The sequence below is a fragment of the Rhynchophorus ferrugineus genome, unplaced genomic scaffold, assembly GCF_030347505.1.
Source record: "Rhynchophorus ferrugineus isolate W39M unplaced genomic scaffold, kcgeb_rfMv2 rfM10, whole genome shotgun sequence".
NCBI lineage: Eukaryota > Metazoa > Arthropoda > Insecta > Coleoptera > Curculionidae > Rhynchophorus > Rhynchophorus ferrugineus.
This window is the reverse complement of record NW_027472589.1, coordinates 13,476,979-13,497,775: the sequence shown is the minus strand read 5'-3', so window position 1 is coordinate 13,497,775 and position 20,797 is coordinate 13,476,979. Positions and strand designations below refer to the sequence as shown.

The 20,797-nt window shown below is 35.0% G+C and overlaps 2 protein-coding genes and 2 long non-coding RNA genes across 6 annotated transcripts in view; 2 read left to right on the top strand and 2 right to left on the bottom strand.

The window, feature by feature from the left end:
* The first annotated feature begins 1,243 nt into the window (after positions 1-1,243).
* Positions 1,244-19,621, top strand: LOC143204102 (glucose dehydrogenase [FAD, quinone]). Its single transcript, XM_076416562.1, has 8 exons — positions 1,244-1,471; positions 7,792-8,117; positions 8,176-8,328; positions 12,459-12,756; positions 14,219-14,366; positions 14,421-14,621; positions 18,920-19,253; positions 19,314-19,621. The coding sequence occupies exons 1-8, from the start codon at positions 1,285-1,287 to the stop codon at positions 19,521-19,523; spliced, it is 1,857 nt and encodes a 618-aa protein (XP_076272677.1). The 5' UTR covers positions 1,244-1,284; the 3' UTR covers positions 19,524-19,621.
* Positions 15,662-20,797, bottom strand: part of LOC143204121 (uncharacterized) — a 236,256-nt gene continuing 231,120 nt past the window's right edge. The window contains exon 2 of one of the 2 annotated variants that reach the window (XM_076416591.1): positions 15,662-15,876. In XM_076416591.1, the coding sequence (XP_076272706.1) occupies positions 15,769-15,876 (108 nt within the window). In that variant the 3' untranslated portion in view covers positions 15,662-15,768. The remainder of the gene's footprint in view (positions 15,877-20,797) is intronic. The other variant, XR_013007517.1, reaches the window with a different exon arrangement.
* LOC143204128 (uncharacterized) lies at positions 17,038-17,365 on the bottom strand. Its single transcript, XR_013007523.1, has 2 exons — positions 17,237-17,365; positions 17,038-17,160 (listed from the first exon to the last, which is right to left on the bottom strand). It is a non-coding gene; the product is annotated as an uncharacterized LOC143204128 (long non-coding RNA).
* LOC143204126 (uncharacterized) lies at positions 17,108-17,978 on the top strand. 2 transcript variants are annotated; one of them, XR_013007518.1, is made up of 3 exons: positions 17,108-17,398; positions 17,604-17,734; positions 17,865-17,978. It is a non-coding gene; the product is annotated as an uncharacterized LOC143204126 (long non-coding RNA). The 2 variants fall into 2 exon arrangements; XR_013007519.1 differs by lacking the exon at positions 17,865-17,978 and having other exon boundaries at positions 17,604-17,789.

Below are 20,797 nucleotides of genomic sequence, written 5' to 3'. Positions count from 1 at the left end.
TGTTGATGGCACCATAACAAATATTTTCTTAACAAGGCAATCGAATTTAAATATATAATTCCTCTACTATAAAATGATTGAACACTGATTGTTCTAAAAAGTTAAAGTATTGCAAATATTTTAGGGATATTTTACAATTAAAAGTAGTATTTATTACTACTAATTATCCAGTTATATTAATTGTTACCTTCTTGTAAGACTTCTTTATGTAGAGGCATCACACTGACAGCATACAAACAACTTGGTAGATTAATTGAATTTTATTACTACTAACATCTTCATAAGGTTTTGAATTTCTGTAAACAAACAATATATAAACAGACATGTAGTAGATAGATAATTTTATATGTACCTGATAAAACCAATGATGGATATTCATGTACCCTAATACCTGTTCGTGAAGGAAGGATAATTCTAAATTTTTCACTAAAATGTCCGTGACGGACTCCATGACGTTGATATATTTGCATTGTGGTTTATCCAGGTACCTTACTACTATTTACTTGATCAACCCATTTTTGGAAAGGAGCGAGATCATTCTTTGGGAAACGATGTCTAATTTCCGTAGTAGAATTTTACCCCGGTACACTACATCTCTTACTACACTGACGCATTGTCATCAATTTTTATATTATTACTCCAGAATAATTAATGTAAAACAGAAAATATGCACAACGTAAAACGAATATTTCTTGATCTAAACAAAAAATAAACCTACAAACAACAAACATAAAAATGGACGCCCATAGAAAATGCTTATTTCACACAATTTGATCGACCGATCACATTTCAAGTTAGTGGCGGCACCAGGAATTTAAACTAGCCAATCACAATTTGCGATCGCAGCGCTACAGTTGATTGAACTAAACAAAACATTTCCCCAAGGTCGCCTATACCATGAAATTTCTATTTTTTCTATGTTATAATACACAAATGTAGGTTATGTGCAGCTTTACGGTTTGTTAATACGCGTCCTGTAAAAAAATTAAATTTCCATAAGTTTGCCGTGATATCTGAAAAGAATGATTTTTCCCAGAATTGTTGTCATATCTCGTAATATTTATTTTTTATGACTCCTTAATAACTATTTATTAAATTTTATGCGATAAGATTTTATTTAATTGGACACAGTTTCAGCTAATTAATATATGGTTTGATAAACATTTTTAATTTACCTAATAGGTTCTAGTACTAATTCTCATTAATACTTCATATGGTATATATACAGCGACGCAAGTAAACTATCAGTTATAAACGTGACTGAATGGGAGAGGCTAGACGAAAATGTATATTTGGAAAATCACGTTACTCTCTTTTACGCTGTTATTTTTTAATGAAGTATGTAGTTTAAAGTACGATAATTTCGAGGATTTCGTTAAAATGGTTTTGGGTAATGTATCGGCCGCAGAAAGTTACGTTATACCAAAAGATAACTACGATTCGTTGAAGACCGATAGTTCAACAATAAAATGTAAGTATCACTGATATCAATATTTCCGTCATCTGCTTAAATTGTATTAATTTTTTATCAAAACATAATGAAAACAACACCAAGTATACCGGAAAGTCATTACCGGTTTTTCGCTAGGCTAATATGCAATTATTATTTGCCAGCCATCATCTCATCAAAGCTAACAGGCCAATTGAAAAGTCCGCGGCCTACCATAGTAAGACACATTTTTTTGGCAGAATTAGTTTTTTATATTCAACATAATTCGCTTCAAGGCTGATACACTGATTATAGCGACCCTCCAACTTTTTGATACCATTTTTGTAGTACGATTTGTCCTTTGCTTCAAAATAGGCCTCAGTTTCGGCGATCACCTTTTCATTCAACGAAAATTTCTTCCCAGCCAGCATTTTTTTGAGATCTGAGAACAGGAAATAGTCGCTGGGGGCCAGATCTGGAGAATACGGTGGATGAGGAAGCAATTCGAAGCCCAATTCATGGATTTTTGCCATCGTCTTCATTCGACGAAATTTTTTTCCCAGCTAGCTTTCTTTTGAGATCTGAGAACAAGAACTAGTCGCTGGGGGCCAGATATTTTATTTTGTATTAATGTATCCTTTTAAACATACTTTTTCTGACTCCATGGGTAGACCAAAAAATATCCCACCTATCTCGGTTAAGTAGCCTTAAGCCAATATATTCATTTATAAGTATATTATAAGTATCTTAACCAATACACATTTGTTTAAGTAAATCGAACCCTTCAAAATACTTAAACTTTTAGCACTTCACAAACAAATTTTTAACAACATTTGATTCTATTCATGTAGTATAATTACCTTTACTTCCAATATAATTTTGCCTTCGCCTTATTTGGACATATCTTAGGTAATATTTTCATGATTTCTTTTGTTGTATTTCCTCATTTGTAGTACATATACAATTTCCGTACACACACTGGATACACACTTTTGAGACTGAAGATCGTAATCAAATATTAGTGATTATAATTTAGTCAAAAAAATGGTGAATTTACTATATTCAGGCACACAAAGATAGCGTGATACACAAACTGAAACAAACCACAGAAACAAAAATCGCGTTACAGAAATGAGTCATTGAAATGCCTTTGTGGTGCAATTCAAACGAACCAAACATCAGTTGAATGACAGACATATGGAAAATCGAAAAATTATCTATGAAATACTGATCAAAGGTATGATCAGAAGTCATTTATACATCGAATAATTGACGAATTATAAAAAATGGATTTATTCTGAAAATCCCAAGCGTAAAAATTCATGGTGATCACCTGGCGAAGCCGGTCGATCAACCCCAAGGCCAAATCGTCTTGATCGTAATACAGTGCTCAGTTTTTGGTGGGACCAGAGCACAATTTTACAGATTTTACCGCACGATAACTCATAAACCGTCTCATAAAGCAAAACCAGTCAAGAAACCGTTGACAGCAATGTGACATATTATCGTACACGCCGTACTTTCCAGACCTTGCACCGTCCGACTATCAACTTTTCGCATCAATGGAACACGCGCTTGCTGAGCAGCACTTTCTGTTTTTCTTTTTCTTTTCCGCCAATTTCAAAGAAGTTAGAAAATGGCTCGATAAATGCCAATACTTTGAATAAATAATTTTTAATTTTCTTGAAAACTATGTAGTTTTTTGGAAGAAAACGTTAATAACTTTTCGCTACACATGGTATGCTGTACATACATCGGTACAACTCGAAGACACCTAAAATATACCTCATGGGATTGGAAATATACCATGAGGTATATTTTTATAAATATCGTCCTCTAGTTTTAGATATCTCACTAGTGAGACCTATTTTTCTACTTCATTTTATCACTATAGCTCTGAACTGCTTTCTAATACATAACTGCCGTTATATAAAATAGTTATTATAACTGTGTCATACTAAGCTAAAGTGGTATTCGTGTGGTAATATTGTGGTACATATTTAATATCTATATGGTTATCTGTAAACTGAGGAATATTATTAAACATACTTAAGTATATCAATTTAAAAATATCGCCTTTGCCATCAGTTTCAAGTAATTTGTTTGTTGATCTCACTAATTAGCGGATATTTTTAACAAACCTTATCGGCTTTAAAATAATAGACAGAAATAGTAGAAAATTCGACCTAAAAAGATAGTGAATTGTTTAAAATGAGCCTGCGAGCCTTTTTTTTTTTCATTTATAAGTACTTAACTTTCAAACTTATACTTTTTACAATTTTGGTCTATAAATAATATAAACTTGTAGCAAGTTTGGAGTGACAGTTTAGTTGTCTTAAACTAAAATTATATATTGTAGGAATGACCGACTGACCGGTCGGAATGTGTGTGGCTGTCGATGCGATTGTTTGTCCGAACACTCACTGCTATTTTTGTGGGAGGAATTTGCACGAGAACTAAAAACACTGGGTGAAAAAATACTTGTTTATTTCGAATTAAACTCATAGTCGTGGTCGATGGGAGAATGGACAGGATATTAGGTTAGGTGAAGTACGGTAGCGCTGTGGAAGTGTACAATTACATGGGGAAAAGAAAAGAAAATAGAGCGAGACGTCGTCGTGGTGGTCTTTTACAGCCGGGAATCGCATGGTACCAATCCACCGGCGTTACCAACCTTTGAACTTGGTGTAGATGAATGCATGGTGGCCTAAAAGGTCATCTCGGTCGCTACATCACTCCCCTCTTAGTGGAGCTGCCGTGGAACGTACCTATATGTGATGCAGGTTCCGGAATGCCCCCGCAATTACGCTATTAATCGCCTAGGGACTGCTTATGAGATGGAGATCCCAACCTGAGCGAGGAATTTTACGGAATCGGCTACCATCATAGTTGAGCAGGACATCGTTAGTCTTGGGGCGTCCCGATTTGTTTGAGGGTACCTATAAGTGTGGTGCCTTACGTGTCCTCTTTCGTGATGCAAGGGTGTTCATGTGTTGATGTTATGTGCCAATGTTCGTCTGGTCAGTCGGTCGCAAGGTGTGGCTGTCGATGCGATTGTTTGTTCGAACATTCATTACTATTTTTGTGGAAGGAATTTGCACGAGAACTAAAAACATTGGGTGAAGAAATACCTGTTTATTTCCATATAAACTGATACATGTGGTCGATGGGAGAATGGACAGGATATTAGGTTAGGTGATGAAGGAAGTACGGTAGCACTGTGGAAGTGTACAGTTACAAGGGGTAGAGAAAATAAAAGAAAGAGAGACGTCGTCGTGGTGGTCTTTTATAGCCGGGAACCGCATGGTACTAATCCACCGGCGTTGCCAACCTTTGAACTTGATATAGGGGAATGGGTGGTGACCTAAAAGGTCGTCGCAGTCGCTACAATATATTGTTCTTTTGTTAGGTAGCAGAATCATCTTATATTTTAATAAATTATAATTTATTAAGAAATTGTACAAAAATATCCCTACAAGAAATATTGATGTCGGATCAATATATAAATTGCTTGAAAATTACAATGAAAATAGAATTATTAAGTTGTTATACGTAAGTATGTTAGTGACGGAAAAGTGTATTTTATACGTTGTGAAGTGTGAAGGGTTTAAAATAACAAAAACCTTTATTTTACTTTAAAAATTTTATGGAGAGATGATGTTTCCTCATTGTAATCCTTTATGGCTAGGGGCCTTTGAACGCCTTCGATACACCGTTTGTGACCTTACGGCTTAGCTGCAATACTTAATACTATAATAATTCTACGTGGCCTATACCAAAGAATGCTTCGACTACTGCAGAGCGATTGTCAATCTAATGTTGTCTTCTTTTCTTGATAAGTACTCTGATTCTGGTTAATTGAATGAATTAAAAAAAGAACAGTCTTATGATCTCCCCGAAATCCTACCGACTGTGTCAGTTGTAGAATCTGAAGGCTTTAAAATAACTAAATCTTTTATTTTGCTTTAAAATCCATTTTATTTTACGGAAAGAAGTGTCGATTCATGAATGACGAGCACTAAACGATACTGAATATTTATATATATTCTAATGTAATATATATATATATATATATATATATATATATATATATATATATATATATATATCATATATATATATATATATATATATATATATATATATATATATACATATGATATACATACATACACATACATACATGCATAAAAGTGTAAAAAATGTGGTTAATTCTGGTTTTCTAACCATTTAGTAATTCACTAGAAAAAAGTTTCATTGAAGGAACCGAATATTTAAGGTCGAATTTTGCTGTTGTCACGCCGACTATGGATTGGTGATGATGAACTTAAGCCAGAAAATTATGTTACATTTATGACGACGCATCAAGCACGAAAATCGGAAATGTGGAATCATATCGTCTAAAGATTTTTAAAAAATGCATGTCGAGAAAGCGTCACCACCCTATCGGGTCTCTCTTTCCATCAAGGATGAGGATGAGGATGAGGTCAAATGAAATCAATTAGGCCATCAGTAAAAATTAAAGAATCTACACCTTGCTTCACCCATTTGTAAAAAACTTATCATGCTCTTTTCATCAACATCGGTTAGGGAAAAAAAGCTTAAAGCATTACTAGACACTTTACTCTTAAAATCAGATGGTTAATCTACAAAATGAGCAAATTGCTGCCGCGGAATTACTGTCAACTGTTCATATCTTTTCGAAAGAAGATTTAAACTCTCACATGATGGGGCATTCCCAACACTTAAACCTATTTCGGCTGGATTTTCCCAGGATAGTGTCTGTGGACCATTCCTATATCTGCTCTACACTACTGATATCCCAATAACAAAAGAAGCAGTAGTTGGAGCATTTGCCGATGACACAATTATTATGGCAAAAGATATATCTCCACTTAAGACTGTAGACATCGTACAAGTAGCAGTCAACCAGTTCTACAAATAGAGTAGAGCTTGAAAAACATAGCTTGATAGCTCCAAATCTGTCCATGTTAATTTTGCGTTACGGCGAAATGACAAAAACTAAGAACAACTGAGAACGGAGAGAGCTAATGCATTGCGATGAGCAACACGCTAGCCAAATCCGCCACGGTTCAAACAATACATCAGCCTCCCTTTGTGTCAAATCAAATCAACCTGCACCACGACCGACTGGAGCCGAAGACCCAAATGGTGGATTCACCGTGGCGGAAAGGAGGAAGAGAAGCCCCATCAGGCCGCCAATTTAACAAAAATCTCTCTTCCAACAGATACAATGTCAATTGCGTCGAAATAAAATTTTACTTCAGTAGAATCAACTAAATACCTCAGAATATATCTCGATGGTATGTTAAACTGGAAACATCATGTTAGAAGTCAAGCAACTGTACTGGTTAGTCGGAAGGTACTCTCAACTTGTCCTAAAATCAAAGAAATTAGTTTATAACTCAATCATAAAGCCAATTTGGACCTATGGGGTTTTAATATTTTTTTGCACTAAAACATCAAACCAACTAGTAATCCAATTAATTATCAATGCTTATCGCTGTGTAACTAACGAAGAGCTGCACGATGACCTGGAAATCAACTGGATATACGAAGTGATCCAAGATTTCGGCTTAAAACATGAAATAAGGTTGCTAGATCATAGCAACGTAAAAGCAATATAGCTACTGAATAATATGGAGGAAATCAGAAGATTGATGTGATGTGTTATTCTTAACTTTAGTTCAAGTATTCTAATTTGATGTTAATTTGGAAAATATATACCGATGTATTAATCCCGAACTCGCCTTGCTTGTATATTGATGCAAGTACAACAGAACAATGGTACTAAATTCATTTATTACTATTTCACTATACACAGTTACTGCTGCACAGTTATTGCTATTTATAGCAAAATTAAAATTTACGGTTTTCCAATTCTTTTATTCGTTTCCACCTCCAGTCTTTTAATGTCATATTAACAAATATTTTAATTATTATTTCTTATATATATTTTTTAAAGTCTCTTTTTACCAACTATGGGTTTATCTGGACTGGATCTACAATTTAACGCGGGCTCCGAACCACGATCCTCGGTATTAAGCCTACCGACTGGCGAGTGACCAACTTAGAAATCATCCCAGAACACATCCGGTCTTATCCAGCCTGGTTACTGGCGTGACTGGGATCATTTTCCTTGTCGGATTTTACACTCTTGCCTAGGACAATCACAAATATTAAACAGTCACAAACATAAATTTACGACCATGCCCCAGCAGGATTTGAACCCGCGTCTATCGTAGGTGGACCGTCCTGCCTCCTTTACTACTACGCCAACCAAGCCGGCTATTTTAATTATTGTTTTATGTTGTAATGTTCTCGATTTTCAATTATTTCAGATTTCGGGTCGTACGATTTTATTATAGTGGGCGCTGGTGCCGCAGGGGCAGTCCTAGCCAATAGACTAACAGAGATAAAGAAATGGACCGTCCTGCTCTTAGAAGCAGGCGGACCTGACAATGATTTCACTAAAATATTGGGTTTAGAACCGTACACTTTACTGTCACCGATGAGTTGGGGTTACAACACGACCAAACAGGAACATTCCTGTCTGGGCATCGAAAATCAGCAATGTTTCCTACCGCTGGGTAATGTTATTGGTGGCGGAACAACAATCAACGCAGCTGTGTACGCTCGAGGCCATCCCGAGGATTATAACAGATGGGCGAGTTCAATAGCAATCTTAAGAAATTCAACAAACAATCATTTTTATATGTTTTCAGGATAAAGTATATCATAACAAAGGTTGGTCGTATGAGGAGGTACTGCCATATTTTAAGAAATCCGAAAAAGCTATTTTGGAACCTAGGGACTCGAGTTTCCACGGAGATGGCGGTCCGTTTACCATCAGCCATGTCGGAAAAATTCCTGGGCTGGTATGTTCTTAAATTATTTCAGTATTTTTTTTTTAATTTCGAGAATATCTGTGTGGCATGTCTTGAGATATTTTCGAATTAAGGTGATGAAACTGAATCTCTATCTCTCACCGATAACAGTTAAGATGACATCGAAATGATGATCCACTTCATTTTAAAATTCACCAGTTTTTTATTTTTACTAGAACCCAATAAACTTCCAAATGTTTCTCTATTTTTATTTTTTTGGTATATTTATTTATTACTGAAATCTATGGTATTTTTATTATTTACTAACTCACCTGACAGATATTGCCCGGTCTAAACCACGAATATTTAATTCGAGTTGGGTCATGGAGAGTTAAGAATTGTTTTGCGCGGTCTCAGTAGGAAGGCACTGAGAACGTCATTTTGTAGGAATTTTCGTCGGGTCGGTGGGTCGGAATGAATGGCTGTCGACACGATTGCTTGTCCGAATACTCACTACTATTTTTGGAAGGAATTTGCACGAGAACCAAAATCACTGGTTAGATCAAACTTGTTTATTTTAATTTATAATTTATGCATGTGGTCGACGTGAGAATTGACAGGATATTAGGTTAGGTAGAGGAAGTACGGTAGCGCTGTGGAAGCGGTACTGTTACAAGGGGATGGAGACAAGAAAAGAGAGCGAGACGTCGTCGTGATGGTCTTTTATAGACTGGAACCGCATGGTACCAATCCACCGGCGTTGCCAACCTTTTAACTTGTTGTTGGTGAATACGTGGTGGCCTAAAGGGTCGTGGCAGTCGTAACATCACTCCCCTCCTAGTGGAACTGCCGTGGAACGTACCTCTATGTGGTGCAGGTTCCGGAGTGCATCTTCAATCACACAAACAAACGCCCAGGGACTGCTGATGAGATGGGGAGCCCAACCTGAGCGAGGAGTTTTACGGGATCAGCTGCCATCGGAGTTGTAGCAGGACGTCGTTCGTCTTGGGGCGTTTAGCTTTGTTTGAGGGTACCTATAAGTGTGTTACGTGTCCCGTTTCGTGACGCGAGGGTGTTTATGTGTTGATGGTATACATGATGGGCTTCTGTGGTTTTCGTCCATCAGGCTAGTCTCGTGGGATGTCGTCGACCATGTGATGTTGATGGGTTCCGTTACTCGTGCTATCCTTCCATGCACGTGTCAAGCACCTGTCGAGTGGCTTATGTTGAGCTGATTTACCTGTTAGGCACTTTGGTCACGTCGGTGTCACCAATTGTAGAAATGTTCGTCGGGTCGGTCGGTCGGAATGAATGGCTGTCGACGCGATTGCTTGTCCGAACACTCACTACTATTTTTGGAAGGAATTTGCACCAGAACCAAAATCACCGGTTAGATCAGACTTGTTTATTTTAATTTATAATTTATATATGTGCTCGACAGGAGAACTGACAAGATATTAGGTTAAGTGAAGTACGGTAGCGCTGTGGAAGTGCTACTGTTACAAGGGGATGGAGAAAAGAAAATAGAGCAGGACGTCGTCGTAATGGTCTTTTATAGACTAGAACCGCATGGTACCAATCCACCGGCGTTGCCAACCTTTTAACTTGTTGTTGGTGAATGCGTGGTGGCCTAAAGGGTCGTGGCGGTCGTAACATAACTTCCCTCCTAGTGGAACTGCCGTGGAACGTACCTCTATGTGGTGCAGGTTCCGGAGTGCACCCGCAATCACGCAAACAAACGCCCAGGGACTGCTGATGAGATGGGGATCCTAACCTGAGCGAGGAGTTTTACGGGGTCAGCTGCCATCGAAGTTGTAGCAGGACGTCGTTCGTCTTGGGGCGTTTCGCTTTGTCGGTCGGCGGTCGCCACAATTTCTCCACATTTCATTGGTTAGGCATTAAAGAAAATATTTTATTAGGAAAGCATTTAATTGGCCGACGATATCATATGCATCACGTGACCAACCTCACATTCTACTGGCGAATTAAATTTGAAATAAGACCTATGTGTAATTTTTCAAAACAATTTATTAAAATAAAATTCTTCATAAATAGAAATATTATAAAATATCAAAATGCTGAAATATAAGTATATAATATATATACATAAAGAATAATGAAATATAAATATATAAATAAAAAATACTTAAATGTCAATATAAAATGGGCTTCAATCTTCAATCTCCAATTATCTATAGCGCTTTTTCTCTCTTTCATATTTCTTTAGTGCTATCAATTTAAATAAGATGTATTAAAGTTTTTATCTTTTTATTCCCTTATACTGAAAGCATTGCAGCACAGCTGAAAGTCTGTGTCTGTTAATATTTTACTTACTTGTTTAACACAAAAATGTATGGAGGCAAGTTATGATTTTTACAATGTTAATGTGAAAATTGTGGAACGGATAATTAAAACGGCTAAATTGTATCATATACGTCAGAATGGAGAAGAAAACATACCAAAAAAGTACAGCAACAAAAAATTAAAACATATGATATATTTCAAAATGACTGATGTGATCTTATTATGGTAAAATCGAGGAGTTAAAGAGACAGCTTAGGAATGTATTAACAATATAACAAAACAAGCATGATAATCTCTTGTCTATAAAATCAAGCTCATCTTGTTGGTCTACAAATTGTATTATTTTATTTTGTATTAATGTATTTTCTAACATTCTTGTTGAAAAGGTTATCTCGGTTTAGGAGCCTTAAGCCAAAATGTTAATTATAAGTATCTTAACCAATATACAATTGGTCAAGTAAATGAACTCCTTAACAATTATTAAGTTTTTAGTTGATGGCACTTACAAGCAACTTTTGCAAAACGCAACAAAAACTTTCATGTAGTATAATCACATTTACTTTCAAGGTAATTTTGCCACCACCCAATTTGGACACTTTTTTTCTAATAAAGTATGTTAACATTTTATTGAATACCAATCTTTAAGTCTCTAAAAAGTAGATTCGAGAGAAACATATTTAACATCTCGTTTTTAGATTTAAATTTCGACTAATCCTTTTAAGGGCAAATTCTTAAAAGCTTAAGCTTTGAAAATATGAGAAAAAAAAACGATTCTCTCAAAATTCTGTACTAATAAAATACCACGTTAATATTTTCAAACCATCAACTCGTAATATTTTTTTTAAATGATGTGGGGCTCGCGATAGTCCGATAGCAAATATAACATTGTTTAATTTAATAATAACTAGCGACCCGCCCCGGCTTCGCACGGGTGCAATGCTGATACTAAATTAAATACACTACAGAAAAAATATGAACGTTGTATATAAAAACATAGCGGCTCGCTCCGACTTTGCACGGGCATAAAAAATATATGCCTATGTCACTCAATGAAAACATTATTAAAATCGATTCAGTATTTTTGGTTCATTCATTACTGCCCTTGGCCTGCACGCATTAAATTTGGAGTAAAACAATTCCTCTTCCCCTATACTTACTATGAAGATTTCCTGCTATCTTTGGAATATCTAAATTCATACAATTTTTATTACATTACACATTTTTAAACGCAAATTTTAAATTTGTAATATCTCCGAAAATATTTGTTTAATTTACATGCTGTAAGGAACCATATTGATCTATATTAATTGCACACTGTATTTAAGGTACTTAATTCGATAAGGATTAATGCCGTATTGCTTAAAATAGCTTCGTAAATAAGCCATTTTCTCACGTAAATAGTAAACAATAAAAATTGTTAATGTGGGTTATCCCTAAAAGATAAACATATACCATCGCGGACTTTTTTGTAGACCTTTTTATGGTGTACAATACTGTAGTACATTAATTTGATCTAACTCGTAGGGTTAGGCAGCGTTTTTGCTAATTGCTAAATAAGCCTAAAAAATAGGTTAATTTACGACATCACGTTAGAAACCTCAAAAATTAGCAATGTTGCCTTAGTATATTATGCATGTATTATACATATAAACCTTCCTCTTGAATCACTCTATCTATTGAAAAAAACCGCATCAAAATCCGTTGCGTAGTTTTAAAGATTTAAGCGCACATAGGGATATAGGGACAGAAAAGGCGACTCTGTTTTATACTATGTAGTGATAAAATAATATATTTTCGACTAAATATTATAGATTAATATCAATTTACAACAATCAATTGGGCTGTATTTTAAAATTTGACATAATTTATTTTGCTAGGACGAGTTTCTGATTGATCTCTTCGATATGGCCAATATCAGTCACATCACCGACTACAACGGCAAAGTACAAAACGGTATATCGAAAGTACAAGTCGCTCGCCAAGGCAACGAAAGAGTCAGCACGGCCTCAGCTTTCTTGAAGCCGGTAGAGAGCAGATCTAACTTAAATATCAGCATGGGGAGTTTTGTTACTAAAATTGCTATTGACGAAGCGAAAGATAGAGCAACTGGTGTCTACTTCGTCAAAAACGGACAAAGGTACTTCGCTGCCGCTAAGAAGGAAGTTATCATGTCTGGTAAGTTTCGAGGCACGTTTAAACTCTGGGGCAATATTTTGTACCTTATCAGTTCGATACATTTATTTATAGTGAAATTAAGATCATAACTATATTAATAAATATTAAGTTCGCAAGTTCCATGAAAAGGGAAACAAATCTGATTGATATCATCATCATCATCAATGCATAGCCAACACTTGGGGAGAGTGTCTAGTTCTCAACCAATATGCTGTTGTTGGTGCTGCAGGGCGAATATTCTTCACAAAAATATCATCCCAGATGGCTATCGGCCATAACTGTTCTAGTCTCGGACAATGTTCTTAAACAGCTCTTTTACCCTTATATATCCATTATAAGTAAACATATTTTGCAGATATATTTTACTGACAGGTCAGTTGAAAAGTCACCGGCCTGACACATAGATGACTCAAAAGATGCGTGTATAAATTTGACAGCTGTCGGATAATTAGTTTGTGAAGGAATTTCGCATGTTGATAAAATATTGCTTTTTGAAGGGAAAAATACAGTCGAAGCAAAAATTTGGCTTGATGCCGAGTTTTCGGGCACTGCCCCAGGAAAATCAACCATCAAGGATTGGTATGCTAAGTTTAGATGTGGTGAAATGAGCACCGAAGATGGTGAACGCAGTGGACGCCCAAAAGAAGTTGTTACCGACTAAAATATTTTAAAAATTCACAAAATGATTTTGAATGACTGTAAAATGAAATTGAATGAAATAGCAGACACTCTGAAGATATTAACTGAACGTGTACATCATATAACTCACGAATATTTTGGTATGAGAAAGCTCTGTGCCGGATAAAAGTGGATGCCGCGCGAGCTCACTTTAGTTAGTCACTCAGTTATTGAGCCGTTTGAAGGAGGAAATTTCAGGAAAAACGGCCGTATTTGAAGAGATAGAAAGTGCTTCTTCACCAAGATAATGCACCGTGTCACAAGTCAGTGAAAACGATGGCAGAAATCCATAAATTGGGCTTCGAATTGCTTCCTCATCCACCCTATTCTCCAGATTTGGCTCCCAGCGACTATTTCCCGTTCTCAGATCTCAAAAGAATGCTCGCTGGGAAGACATCTTCATCGAACGAAGAGGTGGTCACCGAAACTGAGGCCAATTTTGAAGGACAAATCGTACTACAAAAATGGTATCGAAAAGTTGCAGGGTCGCTATAATCAGTGTATCACCCTTGAAGGGAATTATGTTGAATAAAAAAACTAATTTTGCCAAAAAAATGTGGTAGGCCGGGGACTTTTCAATGACCTGTTATTTCATGTATCATTTAATGCTTAGTACCAAACTTTTATTATTGAAATAAGTTGCTGTTACGTCGTTTTAGTATACGTATCACCCCAGTTTAGATGTTCCTTTACAGAAGAAAAAACATACATTAACAGAAGTTTAATTACAGAAGAACAGAAACAACAGAAGAGTTAAATCAACAATATTTTTATGATTTTTCAGCTGGTAGTATAAATTCCGCTCAAATCCTGATGTTATCAGGAATAGGACCTAAGGAACACCTGTGTTCTTTAGACATACCTGTCGTGAAAGACCTACCGGTTGGCAAATATTTACAGGACCACACAATGTTCATAGGACTGGGTATCAGGTGAAAAATATATTCACATTATTGGTATTGTTAAATTAACGAAGTTTTCTGTAGGACGAATGAGGTATTTTATAACAACACGATGTTAGAGCTTTTGAAGATGTACGAGAAGAACGAAGGGCCGCTAACTGCCACTTTTCAGTTGCAAATGGTCGCTTTTACGAATTTTGGCCGTAACGATACGGTCAGGCCCGAGATCGAATTCGCAATAGGATGTCCGGCACCCACTGGACCACAAACTCAGTTTATTATGAGGTAATACATACCTCATACATTTCACATACCATTGAACCACGTGGCGATCACTAGTTTACGTTGGTGTTTTATATCAGAGTCAAAATAAAACTAAACTTAAATTTGATGCGGCAACGTTGCAAGGGGACTATACGAACTATATATTATTATTGCCTATATATATATATATATATATATATATATATATATATATATATATATATATATATATATATATATATATATATATATATATAATAGAGAGAAGGGAACAGAGTAAAGGGAATAATTTAAAAATGATATGTTACTAAAACTAGTTTTCACAATATTTGAAATATATTTGATACATAAGATTAATTGAAATAATAATTGTGTGTATATTAAAATATATACAAACTATCTCAAGAGTTAACACTCACTAACCTTTTTTAAATGGCATTTGATTAAATCTAATTTCCATTAAGTTCTAATAATTAACAAATTATAAATAAGTGTAAATTACTACGCCACTGAACATTATAACAAACGTATCATGAGTAAGATTATTTTCAGAATTGCAACAACTTCAGAGCATCAAATATGAATATACATAATCTTTCTTTACCTTTATGTTAAAAATATAAGTATGGAATAATTAATGAAATAATATATGTACGAATATTGAAACAGAGAATATATGAATAAAACAATTCTGAAACTGATATATGAGTGACTAAGTATTTGAGTGACTAATGGCATGTATATTAAAATAATAACGAACACAATAAGGTAATTATTTATGTATTCATATAGTTATTTTCTTTTATCCATATTTCTCACCTAAAATAAATATTACAAAAACAATAAATACACCGGGCTGATTAAAATAATTATTGTTATTATTAAGTGTTACTAATTGTTCTATGGCTATGGCTCTCATTTATCTTTTGCTTTCTATTTTGTCTTATATCCCATGTGTCCCAATTATTCGGTTGGTGCTTTGTTAAGAAAGGCATTTTCTAATAAAGCCAGAAATTAATCAGAAGCAAAACCACTAAAATTTACAGAAAAAATTTAACAACCTTTAAAATTACCCTATCTAAAATAACAGTTCTTAAGCAAAAACATTTTTTCTTTTTTTTTTTCTTCGCCAGTCATCAAATTACATTAATATTGTGATTTAGAAAATCTAAATCTCTTGTAAGCAAAGAAAACATTGGATGAAATTTTCACATATATCGGGTTTTTCTTCACAGTTGTATATACCTTCCGATAAAGCGGGCACATTAATTTTTCTCTGCAAAAAAATGTAAAATATAACTTTACGTGACAATACTTATATATATATATATATATATATATATATATATATATATATATATATATATATATATATATTTAAAGTCTCCTTTTACCAACTATGGATTTATCTGGACTGGGCCTAAAGTTTAACGTGGGCTCCGAACCACGGTCCTCAGCATTAAACCTACCGATTGGCGAAACCTGGTTACTGGCGTGACTGGAATCATTTTCCTTGTCGGATTTTAATACACTCTTTCCTAGAACATTCACAAATTTTAAACAATCACAAACATAAATTTACGATCATGCTCCAGCAGGATTCGAACCCCCTTTAACACTGCGCCACCAAGCCGGCACGTGACAATACTATTCTTAATAGTTTTTTATCCAAACTATAATTCCAAGAATACAGGAATAATCGAAAGTAACACAAAATCTTGCTTGATTTGGGCGTTTTCCGTTTTATTGGAATATATTTATTTGTATGCGCCACAAACGTTACACAAAAATATTAGGCCTAAAAATTCTTCCTCGATATAAGCTTTAACCGTGCCGTATTTCAGGACGCCTCCTTCGTCGCCGTTTTCTTCAAAAAGAGAGGAAAAATTTTTGCTAAGCCGATTAATATATAGATAAAACAATTAATCAAAAATAATTTTAGAAAATATAATTTATTTTAACATTATAGTACATCTAATGCATATATTATCGAAGGACTTAAACTGCAGTTAATTATACAGACTCAACAATATGTATGTCAGAGTTTTTTTAATTTTAGGGTAAAATGATGTGGCTCGGTGAATGGAGGTAAAACGAAATAAAACAGTGGTGTTTACATTATGTGACCGTTATTTAATGGCTATATAAAAAAAATGTGGAAAATACAATTAGATAAAACGGATGGCAGCGGTGTTACCTGTTGACGAGGCTTGGGCAGTCGATGGTGGCACGTCTAAACCAAACGATGGTTGAGCACTGAATGACCGAAATACCCTTCAATAATATCCCAGATAAACGTCTCGGGGTTGCCGCCAGCTATTCGTTGTCGGGTTCCAGTTGGCACCCCGCCCGTGTTCAACATCTGGGATTACATTTCTGGGTATTTTGTAGATCGCTATTCCACGATGTAAAATTCGACATGCTCAAGATCGCTACATAATTATATCTCTTAGTGCATTGAAGCCTTTTCCACACCTATAAAGCCCTTCTTGTTTCTTTCATATCAGTGTTTCCTGGTAAAGGCTGTAATCGCTGTTGACCACACTATACGACCGGAATACTAGAACAGACACAACATTGTTATCCTTCAGTATGACAACGCTCGACCACATTTTGCAAAACCGATGAAAACATACTTGGAAAGATCGAAATGGGAAGTTCTCCCTCATCCACCGTATTCTTCAGACCTTGCTTCCTCAGATTACTACTTGTTCCGACTATGAATCGTGATCTGTCTAAGCAGCTCTTCACTTCTTATGAAGATACCATAAATTTCGATTTGTGGATAGCCTCAAAAGGTACGTCATACTTTTTAGATGGAATCGGTAAATTGTCTGAAAGATGGGAAAAAGTGGCGACTATCGGCAATAATTTGAACAAAATATATTTTAGCAATTTTTTACAATAAAGCTTAAAATTTAAAAAAAATCGTTTAAAACTAATTTGTAGGCCTAATATATTTTTGCGGAGTAATTTTGTCGTAATAATAATTCTGTTTTTCAGGTAGACAAATATCAAAATCATCGCATTTACAGTTGGATTAAGTTGTTTAACAATTGTTTACGTTAACACCTCTGCATTTTCACTAATAGATATAGTTGATCAAAATACATACAAGCCCCTAAAAAAATCAGGTATATTTCATGAATTTCCTTTTTGTTAGTGTTAGGAACTATTGACTGAGAACAGTCGATAGTCGTAAAACAAACGAAACAGTCAATAAACAAAAAACTAGGGACAGAAAATAGTAATTACTATTTTCAGTCAAAAGCACGATTCGACTGTTTTTTTCAATTCGTGATGTTAGACGAAGATGCACGTACCCTTTCCTATATAAATTGTGAGAGATGAAAGGACGGAGATAATAGCTTGGAGCAGGTAATATTATAAGTGCTTATTTTTATCAATGGTAGTATGCGATGTATGTATTCTTTCACATACTAACTTTAACAAAGAAAAGGAAAAAAATAATTAGTAAATACTATTTACATGCAATTAATAATTTAATTTTAAAGGTAGAATTACTTTTATCTTTGAATGTTCTGTGGATATGTAAAATGGAATGGCATTTTTCTGTGGAATGGAATAATACCCCGCAAATGTTTATCGTATTTTAATATGTTAATTGATATTTTAAAATAATATACTATAATAAATATAGACATCACAATAGAACTTAAACAAAACCTAAACACTAAAGATGTACAATAACCTTAAATACTACATAAAAATTAAACATATACATAATCATAGAATAAAAAACTAATTCCGGACATAATTAAAAATGATGATCGCACAATAACTACTAGAGCTTTTTAAAATAAAGTAAGTACTTTATCTATCATTGAACGGAAATATTTTTTAACCAAAATCGAGAGAGTAATCAAAATATTACCTATTATTGCCATAAAAACAGTCACAAGTATTTTACTATTTATCATTCACAATTTTAATCTTTTTACCCTATTACATTGTTCCAAAATGTTGATATATTAATGTACAATATATTGGAATTTACAAACAACTCCCAAAAAAATCATAAAACTATATATATTACATATAAATCTGTGTAAGCATAAATTGAGTACATTTTTGTCAAGGTCGCGACTAGGACGACAGAGCCAGAACGTTAAAAATCAGTCGAATGAAGCTAGTAGGATCAAAAATAGTAACTAAAAGTACACGACTGAAACAGTCGATAGTAAATAGTAACAAAATCCGTCGGACCAAAAATAGCGACTGAAACAGTCGGTAGTAAAAAGTAGTCAATTACTAAACAGTCCATAGTTCTCAACATTACTTTTTATTTTCTACTATAGGTTGACCGACGAATACACTGAGGCATTCCAGAGCGATTCTCTCAGGGATATATGGCTATATATGGCATTACTGCATCCAAAATCAAGAGGATCCGTCAAACTGAAGTCGAGCAATCCCATTGATAAACCTCTGATCGATCCCAACTACCTGGCCGAAGATGAGGATATAGAGACGCTGTACAGAGGCCTGAAATTGATCCTGGACCTGAACAATACCGATATTTTGAAATCGAAATCGGCGTATGTACTCGATTTCGATTTCCCAAATTGCGAATCGCACGAGAAATTGAGTAAGGATTGGTGGGTATGTGGAATAAGACACTTGACGATTCCCGTAAGTATAATAGAACGTCGATCGGATGCTTCTTCGAATACTTTTGGTTGTTGATTTTAGGTTTATCATCCGGTATCGACCACTATAATGGGCCCGAACCCGAAATATTCGGTGGTTGATCCTAAATTGCTCGTTCACGGTATGAAGAATCTAAGAGTGGTAGATGGAGGCGTCTTGCCAGAACTCAACTCCGGTCATACCTTCGCCCCCATCATGATGGTTGGCGAAAAGGCTTCAGATATAATTAAACAGCGTTACGGCGCTTTATAATTAAGTGTACTTATTTTTGTGTTTCGTAAAAAGCAATTTTTATGCTTGTTCTAATAGCATTGTTTATAATATAACATACTAAATTAAATGCTTTATGACTAAATACCAGCTGACCCGACAGACATTGACATTTCTGAACTATGAATATTCAGTGCGAACTGAGCCGGCTTGGTGGCGCAGTGGTAAAGGCAACAGGACGGTCCTTCTACTGTTACGATAGCTGCGGGTTCGTATCCTGCTCGGGCATGGTCGTAAATTTATGTTTGTGATTGTCCTAGACAAGAGTGTACAATCCAACAAGGAAAATGATACCAGTCCCGCCAGTAACCAGGCTGGGTAAGACCGGATGCCTTCTGGGATGATCTCTAAGTTGGTCACTCGCCAGTCGGTAGGCTTAATTCCGAGGACCGTGGTTCGGAGCCCACATTAAATAGTAGGTCCAGTCGAGATAAACCCATAGTTGGTAAAAGGAGACTTTAAAATATGTAAAGAAAAAGAGAAGAATTCGAATGGAAATAAATAATTCTAAAAAAATATTTCGAAAACTTAATGAAAAAAATTATTACAATACTATTTGAGTGACAACAATATTAGTTTTGCTTTCTGGCGTCTAAATAAATAATGTTGATGATTTTCTACCTTTTTCGACTTCAAAAAAGCTAAAATTTTAAATGCACGTACCATGTTTTCACATATTTTCTATCTAAAATAATTAGATATTTGGGTATGATGTCATTGCTGAACTGATACGACGTAAAATTGGAAGTATTTCAGTGTAAAAGCTATTCAGTTTGCTTTTTAAGCACTAATATTATCATTTGAGAAGTCGTAGAAACATGGTAGGTAACTGTTTGTATGGTGTAATAGTTTGAACATTAAGCTCACAGGCGGAAGTCGCGGGTTCCATTCCCAACAGAACAGCAACTTTATTCTTTCTAGTTTGGTTGGAACATTTGTAAATTCACCTAGACTAGTTACAGGGAACCCGAAACAATCCTTATTTTCAATCATTGTTTCTTTATTATTCGCGTATTAACTGCGTAATTTATTGAGTAAATATCTAACACTAATAACAGAAAAACATAAAAAAACACGTTTAAAAATAAAATATCTACATAATAATAGTTATAATAACTAAATAAAAATCAGTTTGAATGTGCCGACATGTCCTGATTAAACACGCGCGTACTGTGCAGAATACTATATGAGTCCAGACATATTAAAATGTTAAAGAAGGCTCTTTGAAAATACTTCGGGAAAGTGCGGTTCCATTT

What these genes read in the sequence shown, in the direction of transcription:
- LOC143204102 (XM_076416562.1), top strand. Translation starts at nt 1,285, where the DNA reads ATGTATATTTGGAAAATCACGTTACTCTCTTTTACGCTGTTATTTTTT. An exon ending in CCGAGGATTATAACAGATGG is followed by an intron (nt 8,118 to 8,175) that starts GCGAGTTCAATA and finishes ATATGTTTTCAG; the next exon opens with GATAAAGTATATCATAACAA. An exon ending in GAAGGAAGTTATCATGTCTG is followed by an intron (nt 12,757 to 14,218) that starts GTAAGTTTCGAG and finishes ATGATTTTTCAG; the next exon opens with CTGGTAGTATAAATTCCGCT.